Raw genomic sequence first — 19660 nt, forward strand, 5'->3', positions numbered from 1 at the left:
ATAAAAAAGCATTGACCACCTCTTCACCTGTAATACCTCGCCATGTTTTACTTCACAACATAATACGTAACTGTATTTTAGTAATGTTTTAAGTTGTCTGTTTTTGCTTCAGTCTTCTGTACACCGCTTACAGATATTTTTAATAGATTAAGCAGTATAGAAATTAAACATAGTCAACTCATAAAATAAACCTCTTGATTTTAATAAAACCTCTTAAAGAGATTTACAGATTAAATGCACCTACAACCTCCTCCTAGCTAGCTAAATTGTGCACAGAGCTGCTGGCCTCAAGGCTCTAGCGCCTTCAGCTTGTAGGGATGTGGATTGCATCTGTGGTGTGGGAAGGAGTTAAGACTAAGCAGAACAAAGGAGACTGCCTCTTCTTTCATCTCCTGTAGAGAAACTGTGAAACAAATTGTACCATTGTATGTTGCTTGTAAAAAATCAGCTGAATATATAAGAGACAAATAGTTCAACACTTTATTCTTCCATAAACTGTCCCTCCCCACACTGGAATCAACTCAAAATTATGTACACATGACAAGAAAGGGGGCAGGGGGTGTTCAGGCCGCTAAACCCCTTGACAGTTAAGAGGTTCTCACAGCTATTCACTTGAATTTCTAGAGACCAAGAGCTCCCACCCTCCCCTACATGCCTTCCTCAGTAGTACTAAGACAAGAAGACTAAAGCACAGGAAGATAGCTTTAGTGGCCGAGAAAGGTGGATTTGTTGAATTAGAAATCAGCAGTTACCTTCAGGGAAGCAAAAACCCTGCTGTAAGTAGAAGCCTATGCTTTAGCATTGCCTCCTCCTCCACAAGAGCCATTGCCTAGAGCCAATGGGGTGGAATAAATGAGCCTTTTGCCTCCCCATGGCATGGATTTTTAAAAAAGACACTCTAGAGCCCCAGATTGCAGCAGAGACACACCAGCAGAGGCCCAACCGTGAGCAAAGGAGCCATGGGGGGGGAATGGGAGGCAGATCTCCCACATGCTGCAGCTGCAAAGGTGGGAAAGCTCCATCTCCTTTGCAGGACTTTGCCAGCACCTGTGTGCTCACAGGTGCCCAGTTTGCATTCCTTAGTATGTCACCTCTTGTGCCACAGCTGGAAGAGCAGACGTCATCCCTTTCTGAGAAGCAGCAGGCTTGCTGGGTTGAGGCTGAGGCTGAGGGGCTTGGAGCTGCAGCCCTCCTCATCCCTGTTCTGCTCCCCTTCTGCTTTTTCTGTGCCACACATGCAAAACGCTACAGAGCTGAAGGGCAATAAATTCTGCAGCAACACAGCATCCTGTGGGGCAGAGCACATTTTCAGATACCGTACCTCAAACCATGCAACAGATCAGGCCTTGGCAAGGTAAGCTTCTTGGACAGCACTTCCAACATGAGTACCTCAACTCCAGGAGAGAGCTGAGCATTAGTTAAGCCTTGGAGTGTATTTCTCACTTGGAGAGCTTCCTGCCACTTTGGCTGAGCCAGAAGAAGGCCACACTCTTCAAAGTTCAGCTCAAGCTTGGAAGTGCAGCATTTCAGATTTCAAGGAGTAAGCAATGGCCTTAGGTGAAGCCAGTTCGGTTTTCTCTTTGGGGTGGCACCAGGTGTTGCTTCCACAGGAGCTGGAAGGGGTCTCAGGAAAAAAGGGTTGCGGTATAGTGGAAGTTTCGGATTGTTTTTATTTGTATATAAACAAGCCAAGCAGCGTTAGAGGGGGGAAATGAAAGAGCAACCATGAAGGCAGGGATGTCTGGATGGGAAAAAACCAGAGTGGGCTGGGCTCAGCCTTCTCCCCTTTGTGTCCATCTCCCAGAGTAGCAATGGAGGCTGTGTCACCTCATCCTCTTCCTTCCCCAGCCAAACAGGTGCCCCAAGCAGAGACAGATTCAGTAGTAAGCTGGATGCTAACCTCTGCTTGGCACAGTCCACTGTCAGCACAAAGGGCCTTGTCTACACACATGTCCGTGGTAAAATGCCCCCCATCACCGCTGCTCCTCATAGGCACAGCATTAGCCCTCCTGGCCAAAGTCTTCAGTGAACTTCTTCACCTTTAGCAGATCCTCCGTATTCACGGTGGGGCGGGTGGTGGCCAGTGAGCGCAGCATGTCCGACTGCAAAAACAGAATAGGACATTCAGGGATGGGGTATACATGCATCTTGGTCACAAAAACCACAAAGGTTTTAGGAGCTGAAACTCCTCACAGTCATGTGGAAGGGGCATTTCCAAACCTGCAGCTGCCACCCATAGCTGCTTGGCGCACATCAGAGTATGTATCAAATACACAGGAGAACAAGCCTGGGACTCAGAAAGAAGAGGGTCCAGGCAGGAAAAAGTCAGGGGACCTCACTCACCATGCAGACTATAGGCTCCAGAAGCTTGTCCCCAGGTACCTCCATCCATGTCATTTCAATAGCACCAGGATCTCCCGGGGAACAAGGGGTTAACAGATCATCTACCACCGTGCCAGGATTGGTGCGGGATGGTCCACGGACCTGCAATAAAGACCCAGACAGCACACTGATATGGCAGATTCCTGGGGGGTGGGGGCAGGCTGAACACAAAACTCTTAGGTCCTGGTAGGACAGATATAGTAGCAATGCAAGACAGAAGCAGGTGGAAAAAAGAGTCAGTCCCCCTGCAAGTACACTAGTCACTCTGTTTGGAAGGTACAGGTAGGCCATCCATCCAGCAACAGCCATCTGAATACTGCAGGGACACTTGTCAAGAGAAGCACAATGCCAGTCCCCAACATCACATATTACGTAATCCACAGCAACTGGAGAGTCAGAAGTCTCATTTGACCAAAAGCGTTTAATTTAATCCTCTCAAATATATTTATGAAAGTTGCCGTGACATTATTAAAGCAGAGGAATGCCTGGGAGCCCCTCAAAAACTGCTTGAGTATTCTCCCAAAACAAGAGCAGGACGTCCATGTAAAATAATAAGCACCAGGTACACAAAAGTGAAGAAGAACAAATACAGAGAGGCAGGTGCAGCTGCTCGGATACTGGGTGAGGTAGGAGAGGAACCAGGGAGGAACTGCCTCTGCCTGCCCAGGGCTAGACAACAATGTCACATGACCCTGCCTGGGAAAGGAAGTGGAGCAGCTGAGTCCATTGAGAAGGTGGAATCTTCTGCTGCTTCACTCCCCAGAAGCCTTGAAGCAACAACAGGATAGGCCAAGCAAGGGGAATCTACCTTCCAGCCTGCCCTGGCACAGCCCTTGTAGGAAATGCCGTCCTCACCTTTTTGAAGTGCGTGGCTGACTGCACCTTGCGGACAGGCTGCATGAGGGCATCGCGCACAATGATGCTGATGTCAGCCCCTGAATAGCCGTCAGTCTTCCGGGCTAATTCGTGGATGTTGGCTTCTGACAGGCTGTGTGGCGTGTTGCCAAGGTGCAGCTTAAACATCTGAGCCCTGGCCGGCTCCTCGGGAAGCGGGATGTAAATACGTTTCTCAAACCTATGTGCAAATGCAAGCGCACATGTGACAGTCCGTCCCCAAAGGGAGAGGGAAGAAGTTGCTGCCTCCCACGCCTATGAAGCTTCTGCTTCGATTCAACCATGTGGAGAGGTGAGGTGTATGGCAGCCTCCCCCCAGCCCCAAACTGATTGGCTATGTTGTGTCAGCTGAAAACATTACTATTTGCACAGACTTTTGATGAAGATTAGCACCCTTTGATCAGATTTTTTTAAATGTTGTTTTAAATATGTGTGGTTTGTTTGTTTATTTAGATTTGTGTTATGTTTTGCTGACAGCATGCAGTTGTGGTCTGAGGAGACCCTGAGATCAGATCCATACTCAGTCATAAAGCTCTCTGGGCCAGTCACTATCTGCTCAGCCTAACTTCACAGGGTCACTGTGGGGATGGAAGTGGGGGCGAGAAGAACCACGAACACCCCCTTTATTCCTTCAAAGAAAGACAGGATATAAATGTAATAAAAATTAATATATTGCTGGTTTTAGTCCTGTTATAAGCCCCTGCAGACACTACAACTGATGAAACAGAAGTATTCCTCAACAAAATGCAAACAGCCCTTCAGACCAGGGCGCAGAGAGACCTCTTGCTGTTTTGGAGGCTACAAGACTGTCCATGTGGGCAGCAGGAGCCCCAGCAAAACCTGCGGCATCACCCACCTTCGCCGAATGGCAGCATCTAGCACCCAGGGGATGTTGGTAGCACCCAAGACCAAAGTGCCATCATTGTCATTCCCAACGCCTGTCAAGAAAAAAAGCCACAAATTGTCAGTCCACACTGGGGAAGGCAGTGAGGCAGACCAGATGCTCCCCAGTGCAAAGGGTCCTCTTGGGCAGTCTCTCTCCTGTCGCTCTGTCTACCCACCTTGCATTTGTACCAGGAACTCCGTCTTGATCCTGCGGGCTGCCTCACTCTCATTCTCATTGCGAGAGCCGCACAAAGAGTCCACTTCGTCAATGAAGATGATGGAAGGCTTATGCTGCCTGGCCAGCTCAAATAGGTTCTTCACCAATCTAAAGGAAAAGGCACAGCAGAAAGCTCAGGGAAGGGCCATTGGAGGCCACTGGCACATATGACAGGAACCATAAAATAAAGACTACAAACCAAGCCTGTGTCCAAACAACTGTGGCAAAATGCGGCAAATCTAAAGCCTTCCATAGACACCCATTTTGCACAGTTCTAGCCCCGCCTCTATCTGTCTCCCCACCCCAGATACTTTGGGGCACAGCCAATGGTCAGGGATTATGGTGAGCTGGAGTTCAGCTTGGGTGGGTGGGGCACTAACCACCCCCATCATACGCTAATAGGAACATCTTATTCCACTCCATTGACCAAGCCCCACTTTCCTAAGTGAGAGAGATGGTTCTCTCCCTCCCCCACTTCCCCCATGGATTTTGTCACTCACTTTTCACTCTCCCCTAGCCACTTGGACATCAAGTCTGAAGAGGAGATGGAGAAGAAGGTGGAGTTGCTTGCTTCAGTTGCTACAGCCTTGGCCAGGTAAGACTTCCCAGTACCAGGAGGGCCAAAGAGGAGAATCCCTCGCCATGGAGTGCGCTTACCTGGGGCAAAGAGAGAGGAAATGGACTCATCCACCCCTCACAACATTTAGCATGCCCAGGGGGACAGAGGTGCCCAGATTCTCACCTGTGAATAAGTGAGGGAATTTGATGGGCAAGATGACCGCTTCCTTGAGGGCCTCTTTAGCTCCTTCCAGCCCAGCCACATCATTCCACCGCACGTTGGGCTTCTCCATCACAATGGCACCTGGAGAGGGAAAGCAATTTGCCCAATAGAGCCCACTTGACTCCCTCCCATCCTGCCAAGGAGGGGTGCATTAGACCCTCCTGACACCTCAAGCCCACCTTCAGAAAGCTGCACTTGTCTCTACAGAGCCAGCAACAATCACAGGGACCAGGGGCTGCTCAGAACTGGCTTACCCATCAGCTGCTCTTGCAACTTCTTCTTCTCAGGATTGTCGCCCTCACTGTCGCTGTCACTCCTGAAGAGAGAGAGGCATCAAATGATATGGGGTGGGCAGTGCCATCAGGGGCAGGAGGACTCCCCAACTCATGCCTACTCCAACTGGTGCTTATTTGCAAAGTTTGCATGAGGGGAGGATGAGCAACACAGAACCACCTCCTCAGAGAATCAGGTCTCTCCCAGTTCCCATCAGACACCTGGCCTCAACTACACATGAAATCAAAGAATATCCTCATATCCTCTCCACCTTCAAGATAGGACCAGCCACACATCAGTGTCACCTGCAACCCAACCCACAGTGCTCTACCAGCAGGGCCTGGGATCAAGCAAGAGCAGAGCTGTTCCACATCACCTAAAGGAGGTTGCTGAGATTAAGGAAAGAATTGTTTGATGGATTTTCTCTTAGTTGATGATCTGATCCCATTCCCACCTTCTGGGGCAAGGCAGGACACTGAACCTCCCCTTCCCCTACCCTCTGAGATTTCATTTATTCTTGTATTAACTCCTAACCTAACTGTACCTAACTTATCTGCACTTGCATAAACACACAAAGACACAGAGCAAAGGGCAATGGAAGCAAGGCTGGGCTAACAGTGCCTCTATGACTTCCTCACCCAATCTCTTCCCCCCACCCACACCGTACTTTGAGGAGCCAACCCTTTAAGCCATACCCCTTGCTGTCATTCTGGGCTTCTTTGACAGGCTTTTTGCTCTGCTTGTCCTTGGTCCGCAGATAATCCTTCAGCTTCTCAGCCCGGTCCAGGTACTGTGCACACTTTGCCCGGATGCTTTCCTTGGCCTTGTCACTGTGAGCATCATCTGCAAGGGCAACAGGCAGCGGTAAGGAAGAGCTTCCCTGGACAGCCTGCCCCCATCCGACTAGGGTTCCCTGCAGCAGCACTTTCCAGATTCAGTGGTGGGGAAACAAGCTTGGAGGCTCACTTATCCTAGATGCAAATTGCTCACAGTAGCTACCAGCTACTGACTGCATGTCACAGAGAACTTTAAGTACATAAGAACAGCCCTGCTGGGCCATGCCAAGAAAATGTCCATATGGTCCAACATCCTGGTTCCCACACTGGGCAGCCAGTTGCCTCTGGGAAGCCCACAAGCAGGACTGGAAGGGAGCAGTCCTCTCCTACTGTTGCCCACAAAGAACTGGCACTCAGTAGCATATACTGCTTCTGTCCCTAGAGATTCCACAGGATCATCACAATAACTGACAACCATTGGTGGACACTTTTCATCCCCAGTGGCTTTGTATAACTTTCATTTAAAACCGTCTAAACCAGCGGCTATCACCAAACCATTGCAGGTAATTCTAAATATGGATTATACCTCTAAACGAATAAGTCCTTCCTTTTGCCTCTCCTGCCAATCAGTTACTCTGGAGCAATCCCTGAGCTCTAGCATTAAGAAAGTGAGAAAAACTTACTTCTATCCACTTTCTCCACACCACTTTGTCTTCAGATTCCCTGATGTCATCACCCAACAAATGGGCTACCACCACAGAGCACTGAACAAGCCTGGGTCTCCCCTGACAGCCGCACAGCAAGCAAAGCAAAGGAAGCTGCTGCTCTGAGCAAGGTCCTTGTAAGCACTCCCAGTGTCACGTAAAAGCTCCCACTAAGCCTCCCACCCCCAAGACAGACTCACACTTGATGGCGTGAAGGAAGTACTCCACCGCATGCTGGTAGAGACGCAGAGCCTCTTCATAGTTCTTTGCTTTATCTTCCTCTGTGGCTTTTGTGACCAAATCAATGGCTTTCTGGAAAGCAAATGCCTGGCTCAAGTTTCATGGTGGCACATCAGAATCACAGCTAGAAAAATTCACAGCACTGGGAATTCCAGGAGGCTCTAAGTTTGGTACTAACCCCTAAGACTCTTAAATGCTTGCTGAGGCGTAACCAAGAGACAGGAGAAAATGGTGCGGCAAGGACTAAGTACCTATCTAAATATTTAAGGTGGGAGAGAGTTAGAAATTTAAGGCATGTGCCTTCTTCTACACATGTTTATTGTTCTTGCAAACTGGTGAGCAGTACTTTGTCATCAATCGCACAGGGATTTAACCAGTCTGAGGACCATAAAGCAAGCAGTTACTGAGTAAGATAGAGATGGAGGCTCTGGGCCTTTGAAGAGGGGTTTGATTAAGATGCTAGGCCTTAGGAACCAAGCAAACAGGGTGGCCTGTCTGGATTTAAACCAGTCCAAATTCCACCACAAAGAAGCAGATTTGTATACAGTTGTGATTGCCAGCAGGTGGTATAAGGCATTGCCTGCGTGCTAGATGCTGCGGAGCAGGGCAAAGGTCACAAGGAGAATGCCAGTCTCCTGCGCTGTTTTATAGCTTAGAACTGCTGCTGACCCCTAAAGGAGTTTGGGCAGGAATTGGTACTGCACAGCAGCTGCTGAAAGAGTCACCTTCCCACTGCAAAGAGGAAATGTGCTGGGTTTATTTATTATTACATCTATATCTCACTTTTCCCCCCAAGGAGCCCAAGATGGTATACACATTCCCTCCTTGCCTATTTTATCCTCACAATAACCCTGTGAGGTAGACTAGGCTAAGAGTTGGTGACTGGCCCAAGGTCACTCAGTGAGCTTCATGGCCAAGTGTAGAATTGAACCCTGGTCTCCCAGGTCTTAGACCAACACCCTAATCACCATACTACACAATGTCAATATTATGAGGGAGTGAATCTCACACAGGGGTGGCCTTGTGGACTGTTACCTCACCCGCTGAACATGTCACCTGGGAAAGAAAATCATCCAAGCCATAAAAGACAATAAAGTCTTGTGTGCTGCTTCTAACTGGCTGTTCCCAAGGACTTCCCGGGTATACTACAGATACTTCTCCAGTTGATGTCTGAATAAGCTAACTAAACAGGGTACTGAGCTCCTTTCAGTTCCGTTTCACCTCCCACAAATGGGCTACAAACCACACCCTGGATGAAGCACTTCTCCCAATTTTGTCAGAATGTCCCAATAATACTGTTTGATACCTCTGGGTCCTTAGGTTCTTCCCAGGAAGATATGTGCATCAGCACCCAGCACCTTCCCTACAGAACAAGGCAGCAGGATTTCCCTTGACAGAAAGTAGGGCCAGCCTGGAAATACCTGCCCACTACCTAAAAACCAGCCTCTGCTCAGGACTGAGTGCATTTCAAAACTCAAGGTTTCAGAGATTTCTAGCCCTGGAAAATACAACTTGCGATGCATCTTTTGATAGAGGGCAACTATCTTTCTATAAATGGTTATATAACAAAAACACGATCAGAGGGGTGGCAGTTAGTTTAGGAAATAGGCACTGAAGTGTGTGCATCATTTTGATGACTTATGCATATGCATGTAGACATGGGTTACGCCCAAGGCCTTCTCAGAGTAAACCCACTGAAATAAATGGGCCTAAATGACATGCGCTGAGTAAGCCCAACAGGTCTACTCTGAGTAGGACTAAAGTTGTGTGCCTTTCCTGGTCTTTGCCTCCTCTGAATAACTCACTCTGCCTTACAAACCAAGGCAGCTCCCCCAGCCCCCGGTGGAGGCTCCAGGCTTCCCTCCCCACCTGCTCAGGTGTCCAGGAGGCCCCTTCTCTCTCCCTCCTCAGCGTCCGCTCACAAAACAACACATTCAATTAGCAAACTCAAACGACCCTCCCCTTCTATTCCCCTCTCCGAGTGGATGAGAGCAACAACGCCCACGGACCAGATATTTTGGGGAGCGAGAGGGGTTGTCCCCCCGCTCCCTTATTACCAAAACAGGGGCCATTTTGGGAGCGGGGCGGGGGAAGAGTCCGGAGCTTCTGACCAAAAGACCCTCCGCTTCCCCTCAGCCCGGCTTCCTCGACCGCTTTGCCGCGTGGACCCCTCGGGGCGAGAGCCCCCTCCTCGCCCCTCAAGGCCCGCCCCAGTAGGCCCGGTAGGCCGCAAAGCCGGGGTTCGGCGTAGGCCGCAGAGCCGGGGCGGAGCGCGAGGCAGCTCGGCGCGGCCGGTACCTGCAGGGCGGACGTTGTCATCGCATCTCCTCCCGCTGGGGCTGGGGTGGCGGCTGTTGCTGCTGCGGCTGCCGAGGCTGCTGTGCTTTGGTTCCCTCCTCCGGGCTCGTACGAGGCGGCCACCGGGAGCCCCGCTGAGGAGAGTCGGGCCGGTTTCTGGGCTGCCGCCTGCAGGCCGCACCGGGAACAGCAGCAGGCGAGGCGGAGGCGGAGAGGAGGGGAAAGGGAGGCCCGAGGAACCGCGACGCCATGCAGGGGCGGGATGGAGGAAGAGCCCGGAGGTGGTCCGCCCTTGTCCGCCTCCCACGAGCCCCTTTCTCAGGAGGCCGGCCGGGCTCTCCCTTCTTCTCTTCGGCTTCCCGGTTGTCTTGGCTGCCCCCTCCTCGGGGGCTGAATGATGGCCGAGTTATGGCTGCATTATCAAATTTGCGGGGAGTCTCCTTTTCTGACCTTTTGCTTAGAGTAGCAGGAAACAATAACACATATTTGGGGGGGGGGGATAGCTTAGAGAAAAGGCCAGTAAAATGTGATCGAAGTTTACAGATTTGTGCAATTCATGAAGAAAATAGAGAGGGGAAATTATCCCTCTTTTATAGCACTAGATAGACGAACCCGTGAACAACCATTGAAGCTGAATAGTGGAAGATTTAGGGCAGGAAAAAGGTAGACTAAAGGGATAGCTCGGTCGATAAAAGCATGAGACTCTTAATCTCAGGGTGGTGGATTCCAGCCCCCATTGCAGGGGGTTGGACTAGATGACTCTTGTGGTCCCTTTCCAATTCTATTGACTCCCAAGTACTTTTTCATGCAGCATAGTTACAGAACTCACTCTCAAAGGAGCCAGTGATGGGAGCCAACTTGGATGGCTTTAAAATAGGAATAGACAAATGGATGGAGAAGTTTATTGATGGCTACTAGCCACAGCAATGCTTCTGAATACCAGTTGCTGGAAACCACAGGAGGGGAGAACTGGTCCACAGGAGGAGAGATCTGGGTGGCTACTGTGAGAAGATGCTGGAATGGTGAGCCATAGGCCTGATCCAGCAGGCTTTTCTTGTATTTACTTATAATTTATAATCCACACTTTCATAATAACCTATCATAAGAGTAAAACCAGCAAGAAACATTCAAAGAAACATAACTAAAAACAACAGTAGGTGGATTGAAAAAATAAATTCATACTTTAAAGTCCTGCCTAAACAATGCAATTTTCTGAGATGTCTGAAAGAAGGCAGGGATGGTTCCTGCCAAACCTCAACTAGCAGGGAGTTCCACAGGGCAAGACCTGCCATATTAAAGGCTTGGCCCTAGTGAAGGCCAGTATCAGGGGCTGCGTGGAGAACCACCTGAAGAAGAGCCCCATCAGAGGATATCTGTGACTGAGGTGGAGCTTACTCTCAATTGCACGCACACAAAGTACACAATTAAATAGCAGCAAAATCAATCAAGTTTGTAGCACTGTAAAGACTTTTAAATTTGGAACATTTCTTGACTTCATAAAAGTTGTGAAGGGGTGTGTGTGTGTGTATACAGAAGTTTTTGTGGACTAGAGACCATTCCATCATGAATATATTAAATTTCTGTATTTGGGTTTTATATATTTATTTTTATGTGTTGTATTACTTTGAGGATTATTTTTATGCAGTACATTTCTAAACACCAGTTGCTGGGAACTGCATGTGCAGAAAGTGCTTATGTGCCCATGTGTTGTTTGTGGGCTTCCCCTAAAGGCATCTGGTTGGTCATTGAGCTTTGCAAATCTCATTTGCTTTTCCCTACAGGCAAATGCTTAGCAGTAGATGGATGTTAATTTGAGAGCCACTTTTCTCCTGCTGAAATACTTGAACAACATCAGTAGCGCAAGTTGTCATTTCACAACCACTGTCAAGTTACTATAAAGTGTAACCCCATCAAGAGCAGGCAACCTCCCAGCCATCCAATCTAGGGGACTATCCACTAAAAGTGCCTCAGTGTTATGTGGAATTGAGCTTTAGTTTGTTGGTTCTCATCCAGTCCATTACTGAGGCAAAGCAACAGTCCAGTGCATTCCCTGCCATCTTATAATAAGGTGCTGACTTGTGTCATATTAGGCTCCTTGTTTTCAAACACCAACTAAATCTGTGCACTTGTAATTCGGAAGTTTCATGGTGTTTCCACCTGGTAGCTCAAGCCCTGAATGCAACCAGACCACAAAGCCACAGTTTCCCTCAGTTTGGCACTAAAGGAAATAAAGGTCTGTTAATTCTTCCGCTTTTTCGAAGTACAGTAAACCCAATGAGGCATCCACCCCCAAAATAAACTATTTGTGCCCCAAACACAAAGTATCAGCATAACCATGTTCACATATCTCAAGTTAAAAATAAACTGGCAAGTTTCAAATGTTGAGACAAAACACAGGAACTTGGTTTGGAATGGGATTCCTCTGAAGGAGCAGGTATGTAGCTTGAGGGTACTTACAGATCTTTTGCTGTCAGGTGAAGCTCAGGTGGCCTCAGTGGCATGGAGTGCTTTCCATCAGTTTCAGCTGGTGGCCCAGCTATTTCCCTATCTGGACAGGGATAGCTTAACTACTGTTGTCTATGTTCTGGTAACCTTTAGGTTAGATTACTGCAATGTGTTATATGTAGGGCTGCCTCTGAAGATGGTTCAGAAACTTCAACTGGTGCAGAACTTGGCAGCGAGGTTGCTCACTAGGGCAAGTGGTTTGAGCATATTACACTGATCCTAGTTCGACTGCACTGGCTGCCAATTAGCTTCCTAGCCTAATTCAAAGTGCTGGTTTTGCCCTATAAAGCCTTAAATGTCTCAGGACCGTAATAGCTCAAGGACCGCCTCTTCCCATATGAACCTACCCAGATGCTGACATCTCCCGAGGCCCTTCTTTGTGTGTCTCCTCGACGAGAGGTCTGGATGGACATGTACAGGCGTTTTCTGCAGTGTCTCCCCATTTGTGGAATGCTCTCCCCTAGAAGGTTTGGCTGGTGCCTTCAATATATACCTTTAGGCACCGGGTGAAAATGTTCCTGTTCGACCAGGCTTTTGGCTGATTAACATCTTATCAGTCTCTAAAATTGGGGAGGGAGGTTTATTGGTTTGTGGTTTTTTGTTCCTGTTTTTATTATGTATTTTGTGTTTTTATCTTGCATTTACATTGTGAACCGCCCTGAGATCTATGGATGAAGTATGGGTACACAAATTTAATTTTAATTTAAAAATAAAAGAATATGTTCCAGTTAGCTGAATACTCCAATGAAGTTTCTGGTGTCAGAGGTATCTGGTCCAGGATTATCAGAATATATTTCCCCTAAGAGGAAAGGTCACAATGCATTTGGGTTTTTTGGTTTAGGGGGAAAACGGAAATCAAGTGGAGTGCGTGTTGTTTTCTCTTGTAGAATCCAATGGTGTCAATTCAATAAAGCCAAATGTGATAAGATTCAGGACTGACAAAAATAACTTATTCAAAAAACCCACAGTTCAGGTATGGAATCTGATCTCACAAGATAGTGTGACCCCCAACTTGGATGGCTTTAAAAGGGATTAAACAAATTCATAGAAAAGGGTATCAAAGGCTGCTACGTTATGATGGCTGCATTCCACCTCCACTGTCGGGAGGCAGCATGCCATTTACTGGGAATCCCAAGCAGGGAGAGCACTGTTGCATTCAAGTCTTGCTTGCAGGCTTCCCACTAAGGCATGTGGTTGGCCACTGTGAGTACAGATGCTGGGCTAGATAGGGCTTTTGGTCTTAGCCAGCAGGGCTTTTCTGATGTTCTTAAAACTTGCATTGCCCTAGAAGGATGTATTGAAAGAGGAGATTCTGGGGAGTTAAAGCAGGCGGGAAGGAAGGAGGATGCCCCCTCCCCTTTTCAAAACTTGCCACCTTATCTGTGTCTGTGACCTTAACCATTAGGTCATTTCCTTTTAAGTTACTCTGGAATCCAACTCACTAACATATATTTTTGAAGTCTGTGTTTTCCCACAAAGACACAAGCCAATGAATTAAAACTAAAAGCATAAACACCTTTATTATACACAACATAAAGGTTACAGTCGCCCTTAAGTCACATTTCCATTGTAATGTACAATACTATACAGTTAGCATGTAACTCAAGGGCTGGAGGGTGTCCATGTATTCTCTAGAGAGAGCACATTCCTTTGCTTGTGAAGAGCATAAACTGCCCACACCACCACTTGTTTTATATGGATTTGGTAACCTGGAGACTCCCAACATTTGAAATTAAAAACTCAGAAAAAAAGAATTTGTTCTTGTATAAATACCATTTACAAAGAATACAAAAATAACATCAGTTGTACATTTTGGATTCATTGTGGCAGTGTTACTGGCTGTGCCTCAATACCCAAGGTTAGATTCTATCAAACAGTGTGCACACAAACACAAGCACAAACAGACCTTACGCAGGATAAACACAAACATTTATTTGTAGTGGTTTCTGTGCAGATTTCTTGAAGAGATCTTTCAAGAAGTCTCATCTTTGGCACTTGGGGCCTTAAAGTTGCATTTGCCCAAACTGTAAACTCCTGACTGATGTCTATAGCAGAAGGGGAAACCCCAAAACAGGAAAACCCCAGCTGCAGAACAAAGGAAACCAGAGAATGGGGGGGGGGGTTGCTGATGGGGGAATAAAATTGCCATAAAAAAAAAAATACTTTTGCAAGAATCAGGAACCACCATCCTTTTACACAAACATAATCTAGTCACTGGGATGGCAAAGTGCAACTCCACAGGGAATTTGATCGTGTGCTTCATGCCCCAATGCTGAAGGGTCAGGAGCAAATGAGGTCCAGGCAATGAATGCAAAGGTTGTACAGACCAAACACCTGTCGTTTTATCGCCACTGCTCAATGTCCAGATCACAGAAGTGGTTAACATGGCCCCCACCCCAGCTATGGGAACTATACCTGGTATAAAAAAAACCAGAGTGCTATACAACTTTGAGGGAAAGTGCTATTAAAAAGGAAGTGTTCAGAGTGGGAACTGCAGGACTACTTAGGCTTTTAATAATTTTGTTTTTAAAAGCCCATCTTGGTGTGTTTTTTGTAAGGTCACCTTTCACTGTGATACCAAAGCACCATTTTAAAAAGTTCTGTTAAGGCCAGCCAGAGTATCTTCTGTTTATGACTGTGTGTGTTTGGAAACCCCAGACACACATAGCAGCATCTGGTGCTGTCCTGCATCCCGCAACAGTCATGGTGCAGCTTTTGGTGCAAAACACAAGTGTTGGCAACCACCAGAATCACACTGAATGAAAACTGGGATACCCAAGTGCATTCCAAAGGTCAGAGTACAAGAGATTAAGAAGCCATTTCTGCTCAGAGTGTGCCACTAACCCCAAGTACAGCTTTGGTTGCCTAATGCATATGTGAATGTGCAGGAAATTGTCTTGTGATAATGCCATGAATGGAAGTGAAGTCAGTATTTGTGAGGTGGTGAGACACACTCTCCAATGGAGGTAACTTGTCTGGGACAAATAAAAAGCTGGTTTTCATTGAATTCAATTGTTTCTATGTAAGCTGGAAACAATTCCTCTTAAAATTGAGCACCTAAACTATTAAATAAGGAGAGAAGCCTAATATGCTTGTTTGAGTGAATTTCAAACATACAGAAATGAATGCTTCGGTGTCTGTTCTACCACAACCCAACTGCTATTCTCACACCTATGCAAGAACTACGGTTGTCATCTCCCCACATTGTTGCATTGCCCTTAGGCTGGCACCAAAGGTGAGCTCCGTGAAATCTACTTCCCCGCTCCAGCCAACTGGAACAACTGTCAGACAGCCCTTGCTAATGTCGGGGTAAAGGTAAAGGGACCCCTGACCATTAGGTCCAGTCGTGGCCGACTCTGGGGTTGCGGCGCTCATCTCGCTTTATTGGCCGAGGGAGCCAGCGTACAGCTTCCGGGTCATGTGGCCAGCACGACTAAGCCGCTTCTGGAGAACCAGAGCAGCGCACGGAAATGCCGTTTACCTTCCCGCCGGAGCGGTACCTATTTATCTATTTGCACTTTGAGGTGCTTACAACCTGCTAGGTTGGCAGGAGCAGGGACCAAGCAAGGGGAGCTCACCCCGTCGCAGGGATTCGAACCGCGACCTTCTGATCAGCAAGCCCTAGCTCTGTGGATTAACCCACAGCGCCACCTGCGTCACCTGTCGGGATACATACTTTTAATTTTTCACAAGCACAGGCAATAACTGCACTCCGACTGATTTGCTGCCCATAATGACACAAGAGAGGAGCCTTGAAAGTGACCCAAACCCTGCTTGCAACTAAATTCCAGCACACATGCACACTCTAAACCAGTGGTTCCCAGTTAGCCAAGTACTGTGGACTCCCTGTTTTTCAAAAGCCAAGCCGTGGCCCCTCTAATTGTGAATTTTTTGTTAGCTCTACAGCAGCTTACATTATGTGAATGGTGCCACGGACTCCCTGGGTGGGTTACCACCAATTGGGAACCACGGCTCTAAACAAATACGCTCTTTTCTACTGTTCTGTGGGACCATAAATGACAAAAGAACAGATTTCTGCTTAATTATAAAGCTCTGTGAAGCTGTGACTAGCCTTGAGACATCATCAGAATAAAAGTGCACAGGCCTAAGAGGATTTAGGGAGGGACTGAAGTCCTCATCTGTAGCCCCTTTCCAATGTCTCTAAGGCCCACCTCCCGCAACACTAGACCACACTTCCCTTTCCTTTCTACCACAGCACATCCTTCAGAATTCTGCCAAAACACCAAGTCTGCAACTCTACATATTCGGTTGGGACTTTTGCAGGCAGAAGCCACCTTGCTGGGAATAAGCACTCTTTATACAAGAGCCACCACACACACAACCTTTTATCAGATACTCCTCCCAGTCAGTCCCTCCCAAACCTGAGGATGCTACCTCCTCAGAGGAACCTCAACTCACAGAAGCACCTGGCCCCCTTCTTGCAAAATTTGGTCCGTGGCCAGCTGCTAAGCCAAGCATGACTTGCGTCTTTTAGGCATTGCCCCATGGCTAAATGAGCTTTTTTGGAGCACAGGAACACACACACACACTCCCTATCTCTCTTTTTCGTGTCTCCTAAAGCCTCAGGCTCAAGCATTCTCAGGGGTCTGTATTATGAACAGGGAAAATGGTTTTCCCTCTCTCTTCCCTGTCCCGCTCCACCACCTAGGGGAGTGGTTCCCAATTAGCTAAGTACTGCAGTCTCCTTGTTTTTCAAAAACCAAGCCACGGACCCCTACTTTTGGAAATTTTGATATCTCTATGGCAGTTTTAGTTATGAGAATTGGGAACCGCTGGTCTAGGGCTTTGGTAAAAGGTTTCTATGTTATCAAACAGGGCAAATGGACCACCATTCTGATCTCCTAGGCAATCACTGCAATCCTTGAGGCTAAGCCCCCCTCTGTTAAGGATGCATGCGGCTCTACTGTGCCCTCTTCTTCACCAACCTCTATGCTTGACCCCAATGCTTCTCCCCACCGCTGCAATGGGCTTGTGGTATGAGGGGCGCCCAGCTGGGTTTGCTGGGAATAGCTGCATGTTCCGCAGTTCCATCGATTGAAAAATAAAGTCCCTGGCCTTTATGGCAGCAAAGATCAGGGCGTGTGTGACCATCACATGGTAGAGTTTTGCAAAAACTACAAATGGGGCCGAATAGTGCTTCCTTTCATAAGGCTATTATGTTCTGTTTCACACTGTCATGAATTCCTTCCTCCCCGAGAAGTAGTAGTAAGGTGTAGTAAGGAATGAGGAGAAAGGGACACTTGTTTCGTAAGGGGGAAAGGGGGGAGCATCACCCTCACCACAGACTTCTTTGCTCAGCTTTGGTTTATAAACTGCTGCTGCTCCTCCTCCTGTTGAGGTTAGCTGTTTCCCATTACCACCGTCTTGATCTGCACCACAGCCCTGGGGGGCGAAGGCATTCCAGATTTCACAGCACCCAAACCCCGCCCCACCTGCCCAGAGGAACACAGTCCTCTCAGCTTAGCTCAAAAATGTCGCTGTTTGGCCTGAGCAGGGAACCTAGAACAAAGTAAAGCCAGCCTCCATTACTGCTCCAGGCCTTCAGAGTCTTGTGGCTCTGAAGTGCATATGCTTCAGTTCTTCAATCTGAGCCGAGCCCTGCAGCATCCCAACTGCCAGAACAAAAGGACCAGGGGAGCTCGCATTTCCAGCCCGGCTCTTGAGACCCATGCAGAGGATGCAAGCTCCCCCCAAGCTACAAGGCGGGGTTGCCCGACAAGACAGCATTTCTGGCCCAACCAGGCAAACGGCCCAGGGTCCAGCTTGCCACTGCTGCCATGACTGCTCTCCTCTTTCCTTTCTCCACCAAAAGGCACAAGTGGCATAAGGGATATGGGAGAAATGGCTTTGTAATGCCCCAGGTCAGGAGCTGCTCTATTGGCCTGGCAGAACCGCCTCTCATCTCACCTGCCTTTCGTACGGGGCATGATCCTGAATGGCAAGGTGCCAAGACAACAGTGGGGTTTTCAGAGCAATGCCGAACTCGAGGCCGGCAAGGGGATTGACATGCAGCCTCCCTGGCCGCCTCCCTCCCCCCATCTCACTCCTTTGGCCGCCTTTCCATCCTTCAGCTGCTTCTCTCCTAGGAAGGCAGTTCATGCAAGAGCTGCAGCATCCAGCCGAAGCTCATCCAATGGCCTTGTGTCTATAATGCAGCTGCCAATCACAAGTCTTGGTCAAGGCACTGATGCTGGAGAACATCGCAGAGGCAGGACTGGGTGCTGCTACTGCTGTGGTTCGCTGACACTGCCATGTCACCAAGGCCCCTTGGCTCCTCCTACACGAGCAGCCCCAGGCGAGTCACTTTGGCCGACAAGAACGTGTGCAACACAAACACAATGGGTTTGGGGCAGGAGTGCAGCTCCAGAGTCTGGGGGAGAAGAAGCACACAATGAGGTCACTACTTTGCACATGAGATAAGGTGAACACATGGTTTTTAATTGCAAGTTTTTATTATTTTTCTATTAATATTAATTACTATTAATATTAATAGAAAACTTAATAGAAAATAGTAATTAGTATTAATTATTAATTAATATTAATGAAATATTACTCTTTCATCTATTAATCATTTCCCATGAAGCCACCCCCAGCAATTTATTATATGATTAAAAAATTACTTAAAATTGCTGCATATACAAGAGCATATAAAACACGTTTTAATAGGTTTTTTCCTATTTTGTACTTATAAAAATTAATTTTATTTTTTCAAAGGAACCTTGAAGTACATAGATCCAGCCCATTTAAATCCTCTGCCCTTACACCAGCTGTGGCCCAGGCCCTCTACTCACCAGTTCCCCTTCCGGCCCCCCAAAATCCAAGTAGAGGTTCCTGATGCCATCATCCGCAGACATTCTTAGCCTCTCGAAAGGGTATCGGAAAAGGACACTGGCAGAGCCTGCCTCTTCCTTGGAAATAATGAAGCCGTTTTCATAGTGGATGATGAGGCGGACCTCCTGGGCATTCAGGACACACCCTAGAACATGAAAACGCAAATTGTCATTGGACACAGGCTGGCACACGTCCTTCCAGGTCAAGTTGCCTCCCCAACACACACACAGAGCGGAGCAGAGTTTCCCCCTTATGTTCTTCCATCAGAGCCAGCAATGATGTTCAGCTAGACGGTGGCAGAAGACAGCTTGCTTGTCTTGGTCTGGGTCACCCAGGTTCTGATTTTATCCCATTCTATATGCTTTTAGGTTTGGTAAGTCACTTGGAGACTTCTTAATATGTCAAGGGACTAATAAACCAAATTGAATACCGTATTTTTCGCCCTATAAGACGCACTTTTCTCCCTCCAAAAATGAAGGGGAAATGTGTGTGCGTCCTATGGGGCGAATAAAGGCTTTCGCTGAAGCCTGGCGAGCGAGAGGAGTCGGTGCGCACCGACCCCTCTCGCTCTCCAGGCTTCAGGAAGCTCTGCGCAACCCTCGGGAGACCGACGCACCTTCGCGCCGGGCTCCCGAGGGTTGTGCTGAGCTGCCTGGGCTCCAGGGCTTCCCGCAGCTCCACGCAACCCTCCGGAGCCCGGCGCGAAGCTGCGCCAGGCTCCCGAGGGTTGCGCAGAGCTGCCTGCACTCCCGGGCTTCCCGGAGAGCTGCCTGCATTCCGAAGCCTGGGGCGCGCTGAAGAGCGTGCCCGGGCTTCGCGCAGCTCTCTGCAAGCCTGGGGAGACCGGCGCGGC

General features: G+C 48.1%; 2 protein-coding genes across 3 annotated transcripts in view; both read right to left on the reverse strand.

Moving 5' to 3' along the window:
• Window positions 1-1652: 1652 nt before the first annotated feature.
• VPS4A (vacuolar protein sorting 4 homolog A) lies at window positions 1653-9718 on the reverse strand. Of its 2 annotated transcripts, none has more exons than XM_053399866.1 (11): window positions 9451-9718; window positions 7113-7224; window positions 6128-6275; window positions 5414-5475; window positions 5121-5240; window positions 4879-5035; window positions 4338-4486; window positions 4133-4214; window positions 3238-3457; window positions 2344-2484; window positions 1653-2102 (listed from the first exon to the last, which is right to left on the reverse strand). In XM_053399866.1, the coding sequence occupies exons 1-11, from the start codon at window positions 9469-9471 to the stop codon at window positions 2001-2003; spliced, it is 1314 nt and encodes a 437-aa protein (XP_053255841.1). In that variant the 5' UTR covers window positions 9472-9718; the 3' UTR covers window positions 1653-2000. The 2 variants fall into 2 exon arrangements, with proteins under 2 accessions (XP_053255841.1, XP_053255843.1); XM_053399868.1 differs by lacking the exon at window positions 9451-9718 and adding an exon at window positions 9210-9324.
• Window positions 9719-15594: 5876 nt separating this feature from the next.
• Window positions 15595-19660, reverse strand: part of SNTB2 (syntrophin beta 2) — a 32329-nt gene continuing 28263 nt past the window's right edge. The window contains exons 6-7 of the mRNA XM_053399890.1: window positions 18768-18952; window positions 15595-18346 (exon numbers count right to left, since the gene is read on the reverse strand). Of these exons, the coding sequence (XP_053255865.1) occupies window positions 18254-18346; window positions 18768-18952 (278 nt within the window). The 3' untranslated portion in view covers window positions 15595-18253. The remainder of the gene's footprint in view (window positions 18347-18767; window positions 18953-19660) is intronic.

The sequence above is a fragment of the Podarcis raffonei genome, chromosome 8 (genome assembly GCF_027172205.1).
Source record: "Podarcis raffonei isolate rPodRaf1 chromosome 8, rPodRaf1.pri, whole genome shotgun sequence".
Classification (NCBI taxonomy): domain Eukaryota; kingdom Metazoa; phylum Chordata; class Lepidosauria; order Squamata; family Lacertidae; genus Podarcis; species Podarcis raffonei.

Excerpts from the sequence above, each read along its gene's own strand:
- VPS4A (XM_053399866.1), bottom strand. The coding sequence starts at position 9,471 with ATGACAACGTCCGCCCTGCAG. Across the intron at positions 6,276-7,112 it reads CTTCCTTCACGCCATCAAGT|ATGATGCTCACAGTGACAAG; the intron begins GTGAGTCTGTCT and ends TTGCCCTTGCAG. Across the intron at positions 5,241-5,413 it reads GTTGCAAGAGCAGCTGATGG|GTGCCATTGTGATGGAGAAG; the intron begins GTAAGCCAGTTC and ends TTCCCTCTCCAG.